Here is a 24,153-nt window from a genome sequence, read left to right as displayed (position 1 = left end):
TGCGGTGGCACACAGTTGTAAGCCTCCAGCCAGGAAAGCCTCGGGGACCATCCCCTGGGGGAGACCTTCACAAGAAAACCCATCCCCAAGGCAAGCCTGAGCACCGGTGTGGCTCAGTTTCTCGTTAGAATCACAGGCTGGCTGAGGTTGGAAGGGACCTCTGGAGGTCACCTGGTCCAACCCCCAGCTCAGGCAGGGCCACCGGGGCCAGTTGCCCACGACCATGCCCAAGCAGCTTCTGAGTATCTCCAAGGCTGGAGACTGCCCCACCTCTTTGAGCAACCTGTCCCCATGCTCAGTCACCCTCACCATTAAAAAACTGTTTCCCTGTGTTCAGACAGACACCCCCGTGTTTCATAGCTCTTGTTTTTGTCAGTTACATATGTGTAAGTTCAAACTGTAACCTCCCCACACAGCAGACTTCTGCTTTGCCTGCATTCCAGTTAGGTGGAGTTTTCCCTTCAAAGAAGAAAAGAAAAAGGATGCTTTTCCGCCAGCTTCTCCCTTTTCTCCTTGCTGTTCAGACATTTTCGTCACCCAGTGCTGCTCGCTAGTTCCAACTCCTTTTAGTTCTTCACTTATTTGACCATTCCCAATGTTTCCTCTGTTACCTTCCCTGTCTTTATCCATGGAGAGAAAAGCAGATCTTCTGGAAAGAGGATCAGCAGTCTTTCCTCGGAGTCCTGTGGAAACGAGGCATCCCAGAGACAGCAAAAATGTGCAGTAAGTTCCACTCAGTGGCTCTCAGTCAAAGGCAGAATATGAAGTCTAACGACTATGACAACACACCAGAACTCAGGACTGTCTGCAGCGCCCAGTTGCTCCTCTGCCAGCCATGGTTACTATTCTTCTTCAGGCTGGATATTCATTGCTTAGAAAGCTGGTAGGATCTCAGCAAGTGGTGAGGGTCTTTTTAGAACAGGGCAGGCACGCATCTGCAGGGATATGTTTAGAAAATGTTGATCTTGCTGTGTGGTGGGAAAGGGATGGACTGTCCCTCCCAGCTCCACTCCCCTGGAAGCTGTGTGACTGTTTGGACACATTGTCAGAAGCAGCTTTCAGAAGTACAACAGCACTTCCTTTTAACTCTTTAATACTGTGGGACTTTGACATAATTAGCCTGGGGGTTTTCTTTCTTTTTTTTTTTTTTCCTTTTCTTTAAGCATCAGTTCCATGCGAGCCTAAACTTCTGCTGCTTCCAGTCTTCCTAAGACCACCCAGGTGTCAGAGCAGTACACATTGTACATGACCTCCGTGCAGCCACTAGCCACTCACATCCTTCCCAGATGCCGAAAAAGTTTTCCTTCTCACTTCAGAATAGTCTTACACAACAGATGTCTCACCAGCTCCCTTTTCTTCCACTGTTCATCAGATGGCATCTTTTTTTTTTTTTTGAGACAGAGGAAAATAAGGTAAACGTACAAGTATGATATTTTTCAGGGTTATGGGGTGGTAAAAGAAAGATATTTAGGATATATGCTTGGAAATTGGGAAACCCATGATGAAGTTCTTAATTTGCAGCAGGTTTCCTACCCACCTGAAGAAAATCATGTGTGCTGTGGCTTCATGAGCAGCAGCTGAGACAGCCAAACAGCTTTAGCTATTAAAAGGAAAAGGTTCATCTTCCCCCTTCTTCTCAGAAGAGGTTGTTTGAGATGCTGGTTTGATTTGTATGCTTATTTCACCTTAGTTTGAAGCCCTTTGGGCTTGGCATTCAAGTCCCTTTGTTGGGGGGATATTTTCCTTTTCTTTTCCAGTACTGCTGCCCAGCTAACGGGAATGGGGTTCGATGTGGGCTCCCAGTATGTGGCTGTGCTGGGTCCTGGGTGGGTTTCTGCAACCTGTGTTGAATCCTCAGAGCAGGACCTCTTGGGCTAACAACTACTGTAAGTTTAGCTTCTATCCACTGGTTACGAGCAGCTACGAACATCAGAAATCAGCAGCTCTTAAGGATGGGTGGTCCCGGCTGCACCTTCTGCCCCCCCCCCCGACCGAAGGCAAGCGTGCAACTAAGGTACCACGGTGCGTAGAGCCTATGTCATGCTGAACCTCAAGTGGTTGTGTAAAAAGGGGGAAACCTTAGAACTGTTAGTAAATAACACCAGGGAGGGGGCGAAGACAAGCTGGCTGTTCAGTTGCCTCTTGCCCCTCAGGAATCTGAGCGTGCCGCCACACACTGGGAAACGCTTTGGGAGCACTGGTGTGTGCCCGCTCCCCAGGGCGCAGCCGGGGGTGGCTCGGTGGCAGTGTGACCCTGCCACCTGGTGACTCTTGTGCATGTTGCAGTGTGTCACTTGTGTGACAGCACGTATCGAAGAATAAGTCTTTATTTTGTGACTGTAAGGGAATGTAATATTATTTTTTTTAACCTGTGTACATCCCAGGAACAAAACCGAGCAGCAATTTTTCTAAACTCTTTTGCGAGCATAGGGCAGCAGTTGCGAATTTATGTGTAGCATAGTTGCTGTGGCCTCAAACAGCTTCGAGTAACTGTTCATTTCCAGCCTGCATTCTCAAAGTCCCCAAACGCCCTCCTCCACTTTCAAAGCTGCTCCTCTTTCGTCTTTTCATCCCATTCTCTTTGCATCTCTTCTGCACGAGCTCACCGGAAAAGAGCTGTGTCTGGGTTTCGGCTGGGATGGAGTTCATCATCTTCTTAGGAACTAGTGCGGTGCTGTGTTTGGCTCTGACGTGAGGGCGATGTTGGTAACGTGCTGATGATTTTAGTTGCTGCTGGGTGATGTTTATAACAAGTCAAGGACTTTTCAGTCTCTCAGGCCCCACTGGTGGGAGGGCTGGAGGGGCACAAGAAACCGGGAGGGGGCACAGCTGGGACAGCTGGCCTCAACTGGCCAGAGGGATGTTCCATACCACGGGGCGTCACGCTTGGTATATACACCGGGGGGGGGGGGGGGGGGGGTTGGCAGGTTGGGCAGACCATTGTTCAGGGACTGGCTGGGCATTGCTGCTGCACTGTGTATTGCGTGTTTCTTTCTTCCTTTCCCTTTGGATTTTATTCCCCCTTCCCTCCTTCTCATTATAACTGTTATTGTCATTATTGTTACTATTGTTCTTTCATTTTTATTCTATTTCAACTGAATTGTTCTTAACCTTCTGTTGTGGTTTAACCCTGGCCGGCAACCAAGCACCACACAGCCGCTTGCTCGCTCCCCCTCACTCAGAGGGATGGAAAGGAGTGTAAAACTCAAGGGTTGAGATAAGAACAATTTAATAGGCAAAGCAAAAGCCGTGCACGCAAGCAAAGCAAGGAATTAATTCACCACTTCCTATGGGCGGGCAGGTGTTCGGCCATCCCCAGGGCAGCAGGGCTCCACCACATGTACAGTTACTTGGGAAGACAAATGCCACAATGCCAAATGTCCCCCCTTCCTTCTGCTTCCCCCAGTTTATACACTCAGCATGATGGTATATGGCATGGAATACCTCTCGGGCTAGCTTGGGTCACCTGTCCTCGCCGTGTCCCCTCCCAATTTCCCATATCCCTCCAGCCCTTCTGTTGGCAGGGTCCAAGGAACCGAAACGTCCTTGATTTAGTATAAACATCACCCAGCAACAACTAAAAACATCAGCACTTTATCAACGTTGTTCTCACATCATGGCCAAAACACAGCACTGTACTAACTACTAAGAAGAAAATTAACTCGATCCCAGCTGGAACCAGGACACCCTCCAGTTTTACACTCCTTCCCTATTCTCCTCCCCATCCCTCTGGGTGAGGGGGCAGGGAGCGAGCAGCTGCAGGTGCTTAATTACCAGCCGGGGTTAAACCATGACAAGATGTGATTGTTGGGACTGACTGGGCAGTGAGCATTTGCCATCTGGATTGGTGCTGGAGGTGCTGAACCCACCTCGAAGCCAGATGAATTCTGGCAGCGAGTGAGCCTGGATTCCATTAGGGACCCTGTGCAAAGAAACCTGCAACCCCTGGCTCTGAGGAAGGACGGTCACGATCTGCCTTTGAGCCTCGTGGGTGAATTCTGTGTGCTGCCCCCTCATTCACATCCCCTCCATAGCCACTTTCCACCCGTGCTTTGGTATCTCATGGTGAAACAAGCTGGCATCTGTCTCTCATTGTTCCTGGTGCCAGATACTGGGCTGGCACTGGGACAATTAGGTAGCTTCCCTTGTTCTACATCCAGGCACCAGCATTTGCCACCTGTTTAAGCAGAAAGCGGGGGTAAAGGAAAAACATTAATGTATATTGCCTTGCATGTGAGGAATTCTAGTTAACCCTAAGGCATGCTTGGTTTAAGTCTGTGCAGCTTTACAGCAAAGACAGCCATTGGGTGACATCGCTGTGCTGAGGGCAGCTCTTGTGGATATGTCTCTCCTTAGTACACCTTGTCTGTCCCCCAATACACTTTTCCTAACTCTCTCTGCTGTTGACTCCTGTTCTTACAGAATATGGTGAAATTATAGAAGGAAATGTATCATGTAGCACAACACTTGGCCTGAAGTGAAGAATACTGAGGTGGTATGGTAACAGCCTTCACATATGTGAAAGGCCACTGGAAAGAGGAGGAGAACAATTTTTACTTTTTGTCTGCTGCATAAGATAGAGACAGCAGCCTTACCTGCATTAAAGGTTAACTATTAGGAAGAAACGATGGCTCGCATGGGACATTGCAGAGCCTTCGTCACTGGAGGTTTTCAAGGACGGGTCAGACAAGCATCTGTCAAGCAAGATATAGGAAGAACTGAGGCTGCTCCAGAGGTGGGAACAGGACTAGAAGTCTCCTGAGCTTCTTTTCAGGCCTCCGATTTGTCTCTGACATGTGGCAGTCAGATGGAAAACATCTGTCCTGGCCGTGTCCTGACAAAACACGAGCAGTGCTTGCCAGAGCCCCAGGAGTTAGCTGTGATTGCCCACCCAAACCAGGCAGGGTTATACCCCTGGTGGGAAGGACTGCTCCCACCTTGAGTTTCTCAGATGCTGACCCTTTGTCTTCAAAGACTGTGACACCTGGGGGAACATGTTGAGAAGCCGGGAGGCTCTACTTAAATGAATCTGATGCTTTAGTGTTCCTGTAAATTCTGGCTAGAAAAGGGGAAGAGCAAACTTTTCCTTTAAGGGGGTCATATCTGGAAAATGAATGCAGCCACTGAGGTTCAAGCTCGAGCACCAAATGTCTTTCTGTTTGAGCAGAGTTGATAGGCTTTTTCACATGCCCCCCAAATTGCTACCTACGTGATCCTGCCCATCTTCAGTAGCTCACCTCCCCCGGCCCTGTTTCTGCAGACCCAGCCAGCCTGTACGGTCGCTGTCTCCGCCATCCCCGGATGATGCTTGCTTCAAACCGATGCTGCTGTCACAGGATCACGTGAACATGCCTGCACTCCCCTGTTAGAGTAAGCACAGGAGAGGAAGGAATCACGCACGTACCCTTCAGCTTACCGCTCATTCACATTCCTCTTGGGTTAGAAGAGCAGTGTCTGACATTTGATGTCGCTTTTAAACCTCTCTCCCTTCCTCCCCTTCTCCTTGGTCCCCCAGGCATCATCATTTCCTGCTGAGATGTTGGCCTGATACAAGAAGTACGTGCTGCTGCTTGGCTGTCACCTCGATCGAAGGAAAAACAAAAGGGAGTGTCAACAGAGCGCGGTTCAAGGTGCAAGGCACAGGGGATCTGGTGAGTGAGGGCGCTGGTCACACAGCTGCCAAGGATGGTGCCCAGCCTGGGGGATTTCTGCTGCTGAGCCTGAAATTTAGTGTTTGCAGCTTCTCTCCCTGCGTTTTTGTAGAAGGGCTTTGTATGTAAAAGGTGTGGCTGGCTTGTGCCGGTCAGATCAACATTGTAAAAGGGATGAGTTTTAACGTGGTTAGCAGTTGTCTCATTTTGTGTAACTTTCCTATAATATCTGGGTGGCTGGTGCAGGCACTGCTGTCTGCAAAAGAGCTGAGGACTTCCAGAAATAGTCACTGGTTTTCCAGTTGAGGTTGATACCTGCTTGTTCAAGTCAGGTGAAAGCAAGCTGGGTATGCGTAACGCAGGCAAGTTTAGCTTTTATTTTCTTTTCATGTTTTATGAACTTGTGAAAACCCTCTTGCTCTGTAATGGTTCAGGGCTGTTTTTCATGCTGGTTGAAGAGCTGCACATGTGGCATAGTTGGGACAGTTTGTTGACAATTCTTTCTGGGCAACAGCAACCTTTTTTCTAGAGCCACTAGGCTTCTTGGAAGAGCTCTCCAGCACTTTGGCAGGGCTCTGGCCCGAGTGGCCAGCACCTCTGGTTTGTGGCTGCGTATTTTAGCCTGTACATGGGCCAGTTCTGAGCTTCGGGGGTTGTTTCTGGCCAAGCCCTGCAGTATCCTCATGACAGAGGAGCACAAAATGGCCAAATGCCTCTGAAGGTAAAATACTCTGACCTACGGGGCGCTTGTCGAAAACCACAAGAACCAAATCTGGGAAAGAAGATGCAGTTAGGAGGTGGTGGGAATACTCTAGCACTAAAATACACCCAAGCTGCAACGTGTGTGCGCAAAGCAGCTGTGTGCGAGGGAAGGATGAGGGGAGGTGGTTTCCAACCTGTGATCTGGTGCCTCGGTGGACTATTTACTATAAGACAATTTAAAAAAAAAACAAAACCAAACAAACCAAAAACACCAAAAACGAAACACCACACTTGCATTCACTTCAGCAGCTTCAGCTCCACTGGAAACATTTTAGGAAATTGGTAGGGAAAATACTGCAAAACTGCTTACAGTGCAATACAGGATAGGAATACACCCCCAAATAAATACACATACACACAGAGAGGAAACTGGCTCTATGACAGTAACCATGAGCAGGTAATCGTTCACACCCTTCATGTAGCCATAGGCTCTCCCTTTGCTACTCCTTACACATACAGTGATCTCACAGAAAATCGGGGATGAAACAGATGGCGGTCCTTCAGGCAAGAGCAGCTCTAGCTGATGTTTATCAGACGGTGTAAGGATTTTTTCAGTCTTTATATAGTCCACCTAACAGTTGCCAGCTCTGTTGGTGAAGTGCAGTGGAGTACGCTGGCATTCAAGCACCACCTGAATTACAAGGCTGTGTAAGGCACATTGTACAAACCAACTTAACCTGGCAGGAGGAACAACAGGCAGGAGAAAAACGTGCAGGTGCACTTTATAGGGACGTGTCTTAACATTTAGCCTTTTGTACATAAATATATTCTTAAAAGTAATTATAAATGAAAAAAATTTAACCACTTATTTCTTTCTAATGGGTGCACGGCTAAAAAGACTGTAGCTTTTTTAGGTCTACATGGATTAGAATTGTCAGTGCCTTCTAAGTTGCCTATAAACTCAGCAGTGAGAGATCTTTATTCAAAGATCCTTTTGGACCTACAGCTGATATAAACAGGAGTGTTCCATCTGGCAGCCAGTGGAGTGACATGATCAGCTGCTGCTGGCCACCCTGTGACTTGTCCACTTACCAAGGCTCTCGAAGACTACAGCTGGGCTGACATCTCTCAAGGCTTTGCATTGATAGGCAATGCTGGATTTGCATTGATCTGCAGAAGCCAGACCTAGGAAAAGTGAATGCCCATTAGAAAACTAGGCTGGATCGCCTCAGAGTCAGAGCAATGCCCTTTTACTGACTTAGTGAACACCTTGAGAGGTGGAAGTACTAATAAATCCCAGCAGAATTCCATAACACAGAATGCAGGCAGGATAAAATTTTCATAAGGACTGGATGGTTTAAAACAAAATCCCTTTTTGGATACATTTACTTACTTGAAAACAACACTACGCATTATTTTGGGTCTCTAGCCGATGCTTTTTAGATTAACTCTTCCTCTATAGGTGCGTGAAGGCACTGTGTTTCTTAACATACCAGTTTCCATTAAAGCTTCTAGTTGAGTTTTTTTGATACCATGAAATAAAGTTATAGGGAATCTAGGAATCATTTTGATTTGAGGTAGACATGGGATCAAAACTAAGTAAACTTGGTACTGAGTTTTCAGTGCACCCTTGGCCTTGGTTTCCTGGGTAAGCTTTAGTTTCAGGTAGGAGCCATGTAAGATACTGATTTTATATACCCATACTGGACTCATCTCCATTTCCCTCTGAAACGCCAACATTTGAAGCTACAATCCACAGAATGTGATGGTCCAGTTAAAAACATCTGTGTGAAACCAAACAACTGGCTTGTGTACAATTCTGTTTACTATTTCTTTTCCCTATAGTGAGAGAAACTCTTCTGTTTGCTTCCTGCCTCCACCATATGTGCTGCATCCTGTATATAAGACATGTAGGAACTATTCAGTGTTTTGTAAGGGAGAATATTTAATAATATAAGAGCCCCAGGAGAATTCTACTCTCTTTTAATTGATTTTTAAAAAGAATTATTTTTTTTTTCATGAAACAGCAATGAGTTTGCTTGCAAGTACCTGCAAAATGAAGTCTTAAGTGTTTGCTAGATTTTGGCAACATGATAGCCTTCACTTTGGCCCTTTATTTTGCCGAGAATAAAACACAAAAGTATTTTTCACTTCTTTGAAAAACTTTCTTGAACAAATAGTGAGGGCAGTAAAATGTCTTCTCTCTTTTTTTTTTTAATTTTTTTTTTCCTCCGGAGAACTGGAACAGCTGCTCAAAAAACCCTGCTTTGCAGATGCCAACAGAGGGCACCTAAGTTACGTGCATTTTTCTTGGCAAACTCGTTCCTTCTCAGTAAGTGTTCTTTTTCCCTCTTAAAAGTTCAGAAGATTTTGTGCTGGCAGACAAAATCAATGAACTTTCTTAATTGCCTTGATTAGGTTTTGGGGTTTTCTCCTTCAAAACATATAAAGCTGACAAACAGGAGGAAGAAAGTTCCCTGTGATACCTGTCATGCTGTTCACCTTCCACATTCCCCATTATTGTACTGTCTGGATGTCTCAGTTTTTAAATGCACTTAACCTCTCAAAACCAGGGTGAGTTAGTACATGCCCTTTGTTCTATTTAAGGAAGGGCAGAGAGGATAAGGCCAGGATTCACCATATCTCTGTGAATATCCCATTTCATGGGAATTTCATGTAGAATGGAATCCCTGTGCTTCTCCTTGCATTTGGCATACAGGTGCCTCGCTCAAACTTTCCTAGCAAACATATGATAAAGAAAGGAAACAAAACCCCAGAATGTCTGTCCTTGACCTCCTAACCATGGACTGTCCTTTTTCTTTAGGCTTTTGAAGCAATGAGAAAACAAGTACCCTGTGGCTTTGGTCAGAAGGGCTGTTCTGGATGTTTCTCAGGGATGAAGAGGCTCCCTGCAGCCTGGCAGTACAACTCCATGTTCTGTCACATCCTAAACTTGCTCTGTCAAGACATCACAGGTAGGCTTAAAAACTTCAAATAGTAGGATTTGTCCATGGGTTCTTGAACAACATGCCAACTGCAGTCAGATCCTGCATCACACCAGGATCTGAGGTCTCATGTCTTGAGCTTTGTATAGTGCTAGATGCAGTGTTAGCATCTGCTGAATACTTCTGATTTTCATGTGGTTTGATTACTGTTGTAGTCTTATTGCTGTAGAACCATCCTTACAGCAGGAGTCTGGCCTTTCAAAGGAGCACTGGGCAATGAGACTAGGCTCTGTCACGTGGTGACATGGGGACAAGCAGACAACATAAGACCCATCTCAGAGGTCGGTCCTCTCCCTGCCCATATGGCAGAGGTAAGGCTACTTGGCATGCAGGAAACGCATGACTGAGCCAGAAAAACACTTCGTTAATTTAATTGTGTGGGTCTTTGCTAGAGCTCACCAGGTAGAAGCTGAACGTCCTGCTGTGGTCTCAGGGAGGGCGAGGGCATCAGTCCGTGCTCCCAGAGGCTCCAAGTGACTTGATAGCTGAGACTGCATGGGAATGTCTGCATCTCTCTACATCAGAACTTGTTCTTAGGGAGGATGACTGTAACATGCTTCACAGCCCAAAGCCACCCGCAGCAGGGCTGTCTGTTCTGCATTTGTGTAGCGGCAGGTGTCCAGGGAGCCTGACCTCTGGCTGAAGCTTTAAGCAGCACTGAAATACCAGTCAGAAATAGGAATAAAATAACTTGTTCTGTATCCTGTGTGAACACAGCAGTAGCCACATGCGCAGTCACAAACCAAGCGCTGGAAGGGCTACTCAGATGTTGCCAACCCAGAAAGGGACCTGCTTAGCGATAGTGGAGACCTCAGGCTAAGGCAGTGGTGTTCTGTTTTCCACAGTCTTAACAAATTTTTTCAGTCTTTTTTTATCGTCGTGACCTGGGGTGGGCACAACCAAGTCTACAGCATCCATGTAGATGTACCTCATACTCCTGGGGTGAATGAAAAGCTATGTCACTCAAATCAAAGGAACCATTCCCGCTTTAACTAGGGATTTGAGCGTTATCTTCATTTGTGTACATCTATCGCAAACTGGCAAATGGCTTATCTATGTTCAGTCTGTTCTCTACTGATAGATAGCTGAACCTTTTATGGCTGATAAAAAATTTACACATCTGTCTTCCCAGCATACCTCTGGAGAGAAGCCCTTTTGCATGGCTGATGCAATGCTTTTGGAAAACAGGTTCCTTGAGGATTTAAATGACACTGTCCAAAGCTGTGTAGTGACTTAGGCATTTACAGGGCAGCACAAGGAAGCTTGAGAAAACAGTAGGAAAAAAGCCAACAACAGCAAAACCACATCCATCACTTTTGCTCCCTTTCCTCTTAAAGCACTTCACTCTTTTCTCAGCTTACGCATGAATATGCAAAGCTCTACAGAAAGCTTCTCAGCAGGCCCTGCTTTCATACTCCGTGCTTCTTCTAAGAACTCCGAGGCAGGCAAAACACCTTCCAAAGACTGAATCAGGATTCTGCAGGGAGCATCCTTTCAGGGATTATTAGGAATGATGCTGGGGGCATTTACATCTCAGACAAATAAGGAAGAGGGAAAGGCATGATGAGCTCTAGGACTGAACGTATAAGGCCATGTTAAATCAGCATAAAGCAGATTCTACATGTGCCGTGAAACAGGATGACGGGGAGAAATCAGGCTGTTTTGTGTTACAGGTGGAAAGCACAGGGTGTCAGGCCACCAAGTCAAGGTCAGCCCACAGCGAGCTGGGAGTTTGCGGCAGCAAGCGGTGTTAACTGTGGGCTGAAGCTGCTGGTCCTGTGCCCAGCTGTTGATCTGCAGGGAGCGCACAGCTGCCTCGTGAGACAGCACCGCACCAATAAAACCGTAGGCTTTCTGCTCCCCAGCAGGGGCAAGAAAAGATAGACAAACCTATGTCAAATAAATGCCTAGAGATCTACATTACTCTCTCTCAAAGCGAAGTTCCAGGTTCCAGCTGACTCTGTCACCACTAAGTGTCCAGAAATCATCATCATTCTTACAGATAATACTTTTCAAGAAACAGATTTTGTTTATCTCTCCATATGTAAAATACCTGGGGAGGTAATGGTCTTTAAAAACGCTGAAGTTTTTAACTAGCCAAGTACGAATTGCCACAATAGAGTGATACTAGATCTTCTATTCTACTTAAAGTTTACACAGCCGGGGCTTTGCATGCCAGCGTTGCAGAAGACAATCCCCACTGAAATCTGAGAGGCACCAGTTTCTGAGTCTTTGCCATTTACTCTCCCTTGCCATTGACTCCCTGTACAAAGGAGCCTATTGTTCGCGTGCCTTACCCACTGCTGCATACATTTATTCCCTTCTTTCATAGGGTCTGCTGTTCCCGCTGCCCTTTGCTGGAGTATGTTTGAGTTCCTTTCTGCTTTAGCAACAGCAGAATCTGCCAGATGGCTTTCTGTTATGTTTAGGCCAGGTGGTTTTGAAGGACTGTGCTGTACTGAAAGCACCTCAATCACTGTATTTAACATTTCCCTTTCTTCTGGCTTTTCTTGTCTGTGTTTCATTCACTCTTTACAAGTTTGAGTTGTAATTCTAGCAGATTTTATAGACTCAGTGGGTTGACCTATTGCTATATGGTGAACCTACAGTGAACATGGAGTTGTTGGTACTGACATCTCAGCCGATAATGACTGATTCTTCAGTATGGTGAGGGCGAGCTCTTTGTAGCCTTCGATGGATACTCAGCTGGTGTAAATCAGTATACTTCATGTGATGTTAGAAGCATTACACACTGATTTATGTGGGCTGATCATCTGGTGTGTTTGGTTTCTGGAGAGAGAAAAAACTGAATGGGCATTAAAATTCCCATATGTTCCACTATGAACTCTGCTTCCCTGTGCAAATTCTGCACAGAACAGTTTCACCTGCAGTAAGTACTTTTCTTCCCATCCTGAGCTGTTAATGCAGGGTTTCTCTGTGCAGTAAATGTGCAGGCAGCATAGGTACCGTGTCTTGGTGCTGGACAATGGAACTGGAGAAAAAAAATGAATTCCTAGCTGGCTGACTGAATGCTCTGTTTAATTCCTAGCACCAGAGCCCGTGTCAACCGTGCTGTACTGCTGCCATTAGACATCTGGCCCGTATCACATTCAGTATTTGACAATATTGTATTCATACCTTAAAGTTTTCATCAATTAAAATGTCACAGCTGGTGAGATCGAAGTAGCCCAGTTTGCACTTGAGTTTGTGCTTGGCTGCCAAGAAGCACCGCAACATGATCTGCTGCATCCTTTTCAGAACTGGAAGACAGGGGATGGGGGTAACTGATCTTTGTGAATGCCAAAGTGTAGAAGTCACTGTAAGTCATAGGTGTCCTCTTGGTTTAGGGACATTTTTCCTTCCCAAGCCTCCAGCAGAGTTCCTCTCTAGACTCAGAAGAGTGTTGCATTTTGCGGATAAATGGTTACCATGGGACCATCAATACCTTCTCGCGCAGTGCATGTGTTTCCTTGAGGGCTCCAGTGAACTGACGGGTTTTGTCCCAACTCCTGTCACCCTAATTAGGCAGACTAGGACACCATACACTTGCTTGCACTTACAGTAAAGACAGTGAAAACCCAGTCTTTGGGGAGGCCGTTGGTTTTTCTGAACTTCTCATTAATGTAGCTGTTGAAGTGCTCCGTGTGCCAAACTGTCTCACCTGGCTGTGCAGCAGTTTCTTCTTCTGCTTGTACTGAGAGATGGGAAAGCAGAGCAAAGGGAGGATTGCATTTCTGGAAGTGACTTGCATGGCAGACATCCCGCTGCCCTGAGTTGTTCCATGCATCTGGAGTTGGGAAGAACCCCAGGATTAAGTTACAGATGTGGAGGGAATAGAGTCCCTCAGCAGTGAGCTAAACCTGAGCAAATGTCAGACTCCTGCTGTACAATACTGCCGGGGCAGAGATGTGCCCGAGCCACGTGGACGCAGCGAAGCCAGTTACCCAAGGGCTCTGTCAAACAGTGTGGGTGCGTGTGCGTATATGTGTGCTATGTCTGGACCAGTGGCTGGCAGAGAGGGAGAGGGGCTTTCGAGTCCGAGTCATGGTATTTTTCGGAGCGCATCCAATTCCAGTGTCCATCTGCCTAGTACCCTCTTAGAGGAGAGTCTACCTGGGAGAGATGTATGGATGTATCCCCAGAGGAAACCAAGGAGAGGGCTTCTCTCTTCCACTGTCTCATCTGTGTCAGCTGGCGTTTAATGGGGTGTTTACGTTGTTCACTCAAAGGCAAGTCCCCACTCCCTGTGAAATGGCTCGGCTGCACCTCCCTCTGTGGGACACCTGCTGTGAGGGTGCAAAGCTGCTGGTTAGTGACACTGTCTCTGCCGCCTCTTGTCTTTTGGAAATATAGTAGGAAAATGGCTATTTCCAGGTGGGGTGAAAGGGTAGGGAGGGAATGAGAGCAGAATCAACTGTAATTTGAAGGCCTGGCCGTTTACCAGTTGTTCCTGCAAATTTTGTTTCCCTCCTCCCAGCAGGAACCCAGGTAATTTGTGTTTTGCTCATAAACACCTGTCCTTTGTTTAATATCACCTGTGCCATGGGATCCTACCGGAGCACCTGAATTCCCATGTGGATAGCTCTCTAGCTGAGCAAACAAACTATTCCAGGAAAACAAGTCACATACTGATAATAGCAGATATTGCAGGAAGCAGCTATAATCTGCTGTCCTGAACTGCACTTCTCCACGAACCGTAAACTCCAACTGAAGTGGGCTTGGCTGGTACCGCTTGTAATGTGTATTTTGCTCATTGTCAGAATGCAGCATGACACTGGGAGAAGGGCTTTAAAAGGAAACTGTTTTCTTCCTTCTGATTCTGTTTGTTTTCTTTCATCAGGGCCAGTTCTAAGCACTGAAACACCTCATCTGAAGTAAAAACTCGGGTAGATCTGAGCTTCTGTTGTGTCTGACAAGATACGTATGTATCCTGGTACAAGCCAGAACAGTCTCATTCTATTACAGCTCTCATTTGAGAAGCAAGACAAGTGAAGATGGAGGTTTAAGAATGATGGCTCTTGAAGAATACATCCATATCTTACACCATTATGATTACTATATTTAAGCACAACAGGATTGGCAAAATCCTTAGCCAAGATTAAGGCTCCTTTGTGCTAGGTAGTTGCCATCAAAGGTTTCTTGCCCTAAGAAGCTTATTGTCTACAGATACATGACAGAAAAATGGCAGGAAGAAGAGGTCCAGGGAGAAAAATTCTCAGGTTAAGCAGAGAACTGGTCCATGACAGAGAACAGAACCTGATCTGGTATTGCTTCTGTTGAGCCTGGTTGCCGTGCCTGACCATAAGCCCACATCCATTTCCTGGGTGCAGGGATTTTGCATGTATGAGGCATTTATTTCTAGCCTTTCAAAAATCCTTTTTGCTTCCCATCTCTGCCAACACACCCTCCTCTTCTTCTGAGCGAAGTGACCGTAGTTTGCCTGGTTGGTCAGATGAACAGTCAGACCATCAGAAGCAGCATCATACTTGATGAAGGTCAACTTGACGTAACCCTGGGTGAAAAGTAACACGTATGGTGCTGTGCAGGCAATGAGGAGGTAAGACTGGATATCAAACTTCTTCCCTTCTAGGAGCAGAGGCTTGTGAATATACTTGTGAGAGTGGTATTTTAACCTGCATCACCAACAAGCAGTCATAATATGTGGCAATTCAAAGCTCACACAAACCCCCACAGCCGGTCCATTTCATGCCACAGAACTAATCTCTTCAGCGAGTGGCAGCAGAGGGTGCTCATAGGAGAGGATAGAAATGCCAACAGCTCCTTTCAAAAAGAATAGAAGCTGTGCTGAGTCTCAGGAGCAAGAGGTAATTAAAGATTTACTAATATTTACTGGAAAACATGCAAAGTTTACATCTGAACACAAAGAGCCCTTCATACAGCACCATTGCTTTTATTGCCAGAGTGATGTAGTCTGGGAACTGTTTCTCTTTATCATCAAAGGTTGCTGGATGTCCATATAAATAACAAGGATATGCTGTTAAAGCAATCAGTGCTTACAACAGTTTTCAAAGGAATATGGAGCCTCATTCTTCGGCATGTAAGCCATTCTTCACTAATAGAAATCAAGATGAGATCTTGATAAGATAGGGTCCAACCACTTCTTCTCCTGGTACTGCTGCTTGTCTATGTCCAAGACCCCACACTGGCCTGACTAGGGCCCTTGGTCTGCTTTTGTCAGGCAGTCACCTTTTTGCCCCCTGTGCTGACTTTACATTTACTGCTGCGTAAACGCAGTCCAGCCTGTTTCAGAAAGCCTGTAAAATCATCATTCCCATTTACCATTTTACAAATCTCTCTTGCTCTTTTCAGTGAGGCCAACCGTTCCTTTGTTATGAAAAGACATGTTTGGATGAACGTAAAGAGCGACTGTTGCTTGCTTTGGCGAGGGAAGCTCTTGGAAAGGCTCTTGCTATTCGCTGTGTTCTCTTGCAAGATGAAGGTGCCAGGTCAAGACAGCAGAACACCAGGGAAGTGGCACAGGGTCAGTGTGAGGAACTGCTATCACCATGTTACCAGGACATGCAGCCATCACATGCCTTTGCCATGCCGACACCACAGCGCTGTCATAAGTGTATCACATGGTTGTTGCTGGCATGTCATGACTGTGCCAGGCAATATCATGCACGTATGGGCACCATGACGTTTGGAGTGCCCTGTATGCCTAGCCGTGCACACCACAGGCATCTGGGAACTGCAGCTCCCAGGGTAAATGATGAAAACATCTCTTTTGTGTTTCTCTCTGAAAGTTTTATTCCCTCATCTCAAAGCACTGAAGTGATTTAATTATAATGCATGCCTCAGCTGAGGGAGGGATGCTGAGGCAAAGGGAAGTGATGTGCAGCAGTAAGCAAGTAACGTTCAGTAGCTGACACTGTTCTTGTGACTGCTGCCTTACTTTCCCCTTCCTTTTTCTGCTGTTCTGCTTCTCTGGAAAATATTCTAGCAATGGCTGTGAGGCTGCATGTTCTACAAAGAACATACGGTTCCTTTATTCATGCAAGGAATGAAAAATAAAACCACCCCAACCCAAATTTTAGTGACTGCTAGCCACTGCCTATTGATTGAGGTCCAGACTTCTGCAGCATTGAGGCAGAGTTAAAAAGATATTTGGGAGGCTTTATTAGATGGCATGAAACAGATGTTGCAGCTGTACAATTGGTAAAATGCTAGCTTTGTATAAGAAACTGGAATAATATCTAATTTAAATTACTTTGCACAAGGCTTTATATATAGAACTCGTACAGAATTGTAACATCTGGCCTTTTGAAGTCATTCTTAAGTTGCCAGACAAAGGTAAACTCGGATCTTTCTGATGACAATGTGGATGTAAGAGAGACCAACCAGAGAAATAGACTGTCTCCCACAAAATGAAATTTAATGGGTTGATGAGATGATGTGTAACCACATTAAACACCTATGGAACAATTCTGCTCTCTGAGGCCAGTCTGCTTAAACACTCACACATGAATTCCCAGGCTTTGGTCTCTACCTTTGCATCATTCTTGCCCTGGGAACCCTGTATGGCACCCTTCTATCGAGTAGGTAGTCCTCAGCACTGCGGAGGATTGAAGCAAGAATCCTTGAAGGATGCTCTGCTGACAGCAGCTGCAGTTCTCAGCAGGAAGATTCCTCGACCTCAGTTAGAGCAACACGGTTGGCAGATCCAAATCTGTTCTTCTGCAGAAAGAATGAGTCTATTATAACAAAGCCGTATGAAACACTGATGCACTCATCAGTGGGCTCTGAAAACTGCTCACTTAAATGTGTGTGCATGTATGTAGATACACGTGCATATAGATACCAATTATTACTGTGTATACTTTTATGAATGCTTCAGAGGATCACATAGCTATTTAAATTGATTGCCACCATGATTAAGACAATTCACCTTTGTGAAGCTCAAAAAAAGCATGTTTCTCATCCTTTAAGTCCAGGCAAAAAGTTTCTGGGAAGAATTATTTCATCTTCAGTAACCTTTGGGAGAATCAAATACAAGTTGAAAACCCTATTCCAACACATTCATTCCTTGGTTACTTTCAGAGTGGATGGTGCAAGTAGAAATGCAAGAAATGGCTTTTTCCCCTGCTTGTGGACAGTTGTGTGTTTGTTGTATGTTTTTTCTGAGCTACCTCATTCCATAAGCTTTCAAGAATATACGTTACCCTTCAGACATTTTTCATATACTCAGGTTTTTGAAAACTAGTTGAGATGGCTGCAGGTAACCATGGTACAGGATTATTGTTTGGTTTTTTTAGTAGGTCAAAAATAAAGGAGCAGAAATGACAATAAGCTTCTCTTATATTTGCAGTGTCTATGGCATGAGAAGTTGTGGCCTTTCTAGTAGGACAATATACCGAAAACATGGGAATTACTATGGCTGTTGTCTTTGGGCGACCTGACACTCCTACAGCTCCAGACATAGACAAAGAAGAAATTCTGTCTCTAATAATGCATGTACTTTTATTTTTTTTTGGAGGGGGGGGAAGTGATTTTTCTAGAAGATAAGAAAGAAATGAAACCCCATACACTTCGAGTCCTGTACTGTTATGCTTCCAGAAGGAAATGGTCCTTTGTTTACGTGCTCTCGCTTTCTGTTGGCATGTTTCTGGTCAAGGTTCAAAGAGGTGAGAGGTTCTTACTTGGAATCAGGGTTCCTACTGATCTTTTTCATCATCCACTCTTGCTCTTTCAGGCAGCACTAAAGCCCTATCTGACTGGTGAGGACTCTGTTGTTCGGAATCTGGTAGAGAAGCTGTTCACCTGTATGAGGGGAAAAAAGAGCTTTGCTCTCTCTGTCCTGTGCAGTGGAATCTGGAGGGTCAAGCTGACTTTGTTGACTTTCACCAATTTGCTTTAAGGCCGTAGTGACAGTTTCACGGAGCAGTGAGAACACTTGTGTAAACGTGTTCCTGTCCAACCTCACAGCGGGACAAACCGACCTGGTGGTGCTTCATGAAACAGGCATCCCCTGCTTGCTCCAAAGGTGCCACTGCTGTCACACCATTCCAGCTGCGGAATTACATTGGAACACAGCCTGTCTGCATCGCCGTGTGCCAGGCAAACTGCTGTAATGGTGCAGCCTGGCAAACAGCCACCGCATCGCCACCAGAGCTGGCAGGAGGGGAAAGGTGGCTGCTGCACGTGGAGTGGTGGTGGGGTGACAACACTCTCCCCCTGCCGCAGGAAGGCCCACAGCTCTGCGCCATGATGCTCAGGCTTGCCAGGGCACAGGTCTTGACCAGCTCCCAGAAGGAACATAATTGCCCCAGGGGCTGTGCTTAGGCTCTGAGGGTGCCAGCCAGAGGCTTCCTGTGGGAGTCCTTGATTTTATGCTTTTCTGGTGGGAAAGCTGGCTGGACCTGGTGAGGTCAGGATGTACTGATGAGACGAAGGGTGGAGTGCGATTCAGAAGGTTGCTTGCCAATGCAGTAGTTTGGCTTTTAGTGCCTGTGTTCCCCCTAGATAGAGCTGGGGCTGGGATGTGTGGGGTGACCCATCTGAGCTTACTTTACTTCTTAGTGTACCTTCCTCCTTTTTCTCCTCTCCCACCTCCACTGTGGGGAGCATCTCTACACATGGGACACTGCGAAGGTACGCAAGGACTGGACTGATGCTTGAGAGGTGCCAGTGTAGGCTGTGTGCTGTTCTTGTGACACTGTGCTGTGTCAGTCTGACTGCAGCCTGGGCTCAAACCCAAAGAGGGACGAGTGCCTTTCAGAAATGATTCTGACCATTTGTGTTTAAAAATCTCCGTACTGCTCATTTCACTATACTTATTTCATTTCAGTGGTATCTTTTCTCCCAAAAGTGTTTTCTTGTCTAAATCCCTTCCTTTAATCACCATGGCAGTCCAGCTTTGGTGTCCCCTCTGAAGTCTGCCAAGGAGCTGTTACCTGTTTGTCCTACCCCCAGGTGACCTCCTCTGCCCTGGGAGTCACAAGTCCAGCATTCTCAGGTTTTTCCCAGTGACCTCTCCCACTCACGGCCCTCAGGCACCTCTACCTTCTTTGAAACGGTAATAGGTCTCTCGGCACTTGATTCCACATCATTTCAGTGCATAATCCTCTCTTCTGTTGTCATAGATACGCTGCCATCCTCTGCTCTGGCAATAGGTGCTCACACTGCACAAGGAAAACAACACAGAAAAGTAGCCTCCCTTCTATTAACAAATGCATAGTTAGCTCATATCCCTCTAAATCCTCGCAATTTTCTCTGGGAGCGTGACCTAACATGCCCAGAAGCCGCTGGGTGGGGGGGTAAGGTGGGAAGCAGTAGTTATAATGGCTGTTAGTGTACCTGCTGGTCTGAACTTGAGAGGATGGAGGAGTAACTGGGGATGCTAGGAACATTGTGATTCAGCAGCTCTAATGAGAACTGGTACCATTTCAGCAGGGTTTTTCCAATTAGGATGCAACTGGTACCCATGGAACAGAAATGTTCAGCATCCAGTCCTAATAAGGAGCCTCTCTGCTGAGGAGTTTAGGGAGAGATGACAAGTAGCGATAGAAAAACTGTTTGTAGAAAAAACTATGGAAACATAGCAAGGAAAGTGCTGTTTGCAGCAGAGTTTCTGTGGTGCTTGCTGGTGACAACATCTAGAGCAGAATGCCAATATGCCGGGAAGAACTCAGGAAGGAATGAATGGAACTTCTGATCCGACAGTTTTCTTGGGCAGAAATCTCTTCTTATTATTTTCTTGGTTTACATTTACCACAACAGAATGTTGATCAATAACAGTGGTTCCTAGCTGTAGTGATGATGCTAGCAGATTTGCAACATGGTGTAGCTAAGCAATTTCTGGACAGCCCCAGCAAAAAAACCTGTCGTTAAACAAATAGAAGCATTCTGTTTCTTTGCGAAGAGATAGTAGTTAGCTACTTTACCACTAGTGGCCTTCCAGTGGATACCTTCTATTTCATTTATCTTTAAATGGTTCCCCAGGTGTACCACTCCAAAAAGACAGCAAATCAAAAGAAAATGATTTGAGGCCAATGGATAACAGGTAACATCGCATGACTTCATATATGGTGGTACTACTGTTCATAGGAGTCTGCTGAGAGGATCTAGTTACAGCTCGGCTCCGTTAGATCCGCTCATATGAAAATATGGTCCTGGTTTCACTGGTGCTTTTGGTATCTCTTCTGGCTGTTTTTCTTGAGGGCATGCCTTACCCTGTGTTCTAGTCTCACTAGACTTGGCTTTGTCAAGCTTCACTTCAGTGTTGGTAGAAGCAGATGCAAAATTGGAAATTGAGAAACTTCAGATGATCTGGGATCTTCTGCACAAAATCCTCATCTAGAAAGACAGCTGTTAGAGAAGAAAATGCTACAAGGTAAAGGACCACCTCAATGGGTTTTATAGCCATCACTAAGGCATTGTCTCAAAACATTTCAGAAATTATTGCTGATGTAACCTGCTGGCAGGTACCGTGATATATTAAGTGGAAAACCAGAGAAAATAAAATATGTATCAGAAGGGAACATTTCAATGCGCCCTAGCCTGTCAGTGCTAAATGGCATTCTTTTACTTGGCGGGGCTCTGCTCCACAGGGCTCTCAGGTCACTTGCCTAGGTGGGTCTCAGCTCTGCCCTAGGCTGAGCACAAAGCGTTGCGCCGGTCAGCTGAAAGCTGGGGGCAGCTGTGGGAGAGTCTGAAAGACTGCAAGGTCTGGAGAGCTATGGAAATGCAAAAGGGGAAGGGCAAGAAGAGCCTTCTAAAAAGTGTTAGCCACACACCATACATTGAAATAGATTTCCTTTCAACTGGTAAAGCCTACAGGAATTTTGACAAGCCCAGGATGTGACAGCTGTGAGGTCCCCCTGGCAGGCAGCCGCAAAGTGGAACGGCACACGTAAACTGTGGTGATGGTGTCAATAGGAAACACTCTACTTCAAATTGGTAACTAATCACGGCAGGCTTGCAAGGGTTCTGTTACTTATTCTCAGACCCCAGGGCTCAAAAGGTGGTGAATCTGTAAGGGATAATAACGTTTTTCAGTACAAAGTTAATGAGATCTGCCTAACCAGTAAGTGCTGGGTTATTTGTGGAGGAGAATGTCAGGGCTTGTAACTAGCTTTAGCAGTTGTGAAGAACTTTAACTCTTGGCCTTCTAGGAATGATAATCTAAACTGAAAACATCACTTCTAGACCTTCCTCTGCCAAGAGGTTTCCCTGTATAACACATAGCAAAAGCTTTTCTTTTGTAAGGCAAAATGAGAGTCCATGACTTTTCACCAACACCTCCATGCTCTGTCTGTATTTCATGTCTCTGATGTTTCTCAGGCAGCACAAACAATTCTCTGGTGCAGTCTACAATCATGTTCTAGAGCATAACGATGCTTCAAAGCAGATGAAGCAACTTGGGTACCATCTCACCCTGACAGAGATCCAACACCATGCTTTATAATGTATTTGTTTTAACTAAAGTAGCAAAAGTTGTTCAGACTGCAACTAGACTGTTATACGTTCTGTACTGTTGGAAAAAAATACAATATATAAGCAATTTCTATCTGATCAATCTTCACATTGTTCAAATGTTCTCAAAACAGACCAGTGACATTATAGCACATAACTGATGTGAAGCACATTATCAGTTTGGAACTTGAATCACATTTGGGTATGAATGAAAGAATGGCCAGTAATGGAAAATTTTATTTTGAATATAGTTGCTGGTAAAGGAATTCAGAAGGATGAACCCTGTGGTTTCAGAAGTGATATCTGATGTAATGTCATCACCCTCAAAACCATTGCTGGATTTGTCACCCATTGTCTTGGTCTTAGCAAGAAAGTTCTGTTTGCGGTCTGATTTCTTGGCTGGTAACTCATAGGATTTGTGAGTCTGGCGTTTGCACACTAGCATTTGGGATATTGATACCCAAATCACTGAGTCCAAACCTATGGAAAACATACAAAGGCTTAATACTTCTGGGGCTGAGAAACGATGCCTCTGGTATGTCTTCAGCTTGGCTATGCACAAAGCTTTTGGGAACAGTAAAGCCATGACAAGACTGGAGTTATCTACTTGGGCTGTTCTTTTATCATTATTTGTTGTAGTACATCCTGTGATCACATGAGAAAAACCTTCTCTCTCAATGACAAAACCGCTTTGACTTAAGTGGAGCAAAGGTATTGAGCATTGTTATCTCTCATAATTTACAAGCACTTGTTTCATGTCCTCATTGCACCCCACCTATGAGCACAGGTGCAGTCCGCAGTGAACTGTGTGCCCACAGTTACTGGCTTCCCCAGCAGGCGCCCACACCTGGCTCAGTTTGCTTTGGAATAAAGGAGCAGGTTGCAAATTCTTTGAGGTGGGACTTGCTTTAAATTTCTGCTTCATGTAGTACTTGGCACCAAAGGGTTCTAACAGCAAAAGCTGTAGCATTGTTACAAACTGCAGCATTATCAGTGCTAATCCCTGGACTCATGCCTTGAATTTCCTCCTTAAATTAAAACCAAAACAAACCAAAAGAACATACTAAAAAACCAGTTCAAACAAGCCAGGGCACAACGTCCACAATGGAGAACACTGCCTCGGTGATGTCTTGTAACCAGCCAAAATGAGTTTTTTCCACAGTGAATTCCCAGTTGCCTGTTACTGGTGCTGCAGAGCCAAGGCTGTGGTTGCTGGTTGCGGGGCAGTGGGGCAGCTGCACAGGAGGACTCTCCAGTGGCCAGCAGTGCCTGGCTCTTCGGGCACTATTTCATTTTGCCATCGCAGCACCAGACCAGGCAAATTCACAACGTACCCTGATTTCCTCCAGAAGAGACTGTCCTTAGCGTGTCAGTCAAATTTTTTGAACAAACTGTTTGAAAGTAGCTCAAAGCTGGGGTCAATGCATTATGCATAAGTGTCAGGCAAATTAAAAGACATGTGGAAAAAAAGCCTGCTTCCCAGACTCAATGCATTTTACGAAAAGGTTGTACCACAAAGCTGTACCACCCCTCCGGCTACTGGTACCTTCCACGAGGGAGGCTGATCTCTCTCATCTGCCTTAGCACGGTGTATTATAGTGCTGTTCTTGTTACTCTTTGATATGGGAATGTAAATATTTATTTATCTATTTTTAACATTTAATTGCTCATTCATACCTCCTGCGAGAGTTTTGGCTCTTTTATCATCTCTCTCCTTGCCTGGATTGCTAAGAAAATAACCTATGTTAAACAGCCCCATTTATCCTGAGACACGGATACATGAAATCTCCTGCAGTGATTGAAGTGCTGGTAAGGTATTCTTCCATCGGTCTGAACACGCACTTGTCTCTCCCTCTCTAATCCTTATGCAGAGACACATGGGGTGGGAGCCTTTTACCATCTTTTCTGTCTAATTATGAAATCTCCCAGTATTCAAGCTGAACCTTCATTTCATTGACTCTTTTGACACGTATTATTTAAGCATGAGTCCCCTTAGTCTTCATCTATTTGTGTGTTTTGCACCCTTGGATGGCTAATTATTAAAAAGGTAAGGAAAAACAGGAATGCAGGGGGTTATTCTCATTGCCTGATTGCATAAATTTCAGGCAAGGGCCTTTTCACTTGTTTATCAGAGGTGGGATTAGATGCTTGTTGGGACTTGAGCTCTTAGGAAAGAGCAGGCAGAGCGGCTTGGCTTGCACACCTAATCAGCAGAGAGGAGTGGATATTTCAGGGGCTGCGTTTGTGCATCTGAACTGGGTTCTACATTGTCCCGTGCAAGAGCCTCTCTCTGCCCAAAAGGTGTTTGTGGTGGGGAGGGGGGAGAGCCCTTGGGGAAACAGTCTTCTAACTTGGCACAT

The 24,153-nt window shown here is 45.6% G+C and overlaps 1 protein-coding gene across 1 annotated transcript; it reads right to left on the bottom strand.

The window, feature by feature from the left end:
- Positions 1-622: 622 nt before the first annotated feature.
- TTLL10 (tubulin tyrosine ligase like 10) lies at positions 623-22,238 on the bottom strand (the record flags this gene model as incomplete). Its single annotated transcript, XM_080380677.1, is given in 6 exon segments — positions 623-7,502; positions 7,505-7,538; positions 12,497-12,675; positions 14,585-14,993; positions 19,428-19,500; positions 22,075-22,238. Coding segments are annotated over 6 exon segments (954 nt in total). The 3' UTR covers positions 623-7,407.
- Between the last annotated feature and the right edge of the window lie 1,915 nt (positions 22,239-24,153).

This window comes from Falco punctatus (genome assembly GCF_963210335.1).
Source record: "Falco punctatus genome assembly, chromosome: 3".
In the NCBI taxonomy this organism is placed as follows: Eukaryota; Metazoa; Chordata; class Aves; order Falconiformes; family Falconidae; genus Falco; species Falco punctatus.
Note: the sequence above shows the minus strand (reverse complement) of the source record. Positions and strands in the feature narration are given on the sequence as shown.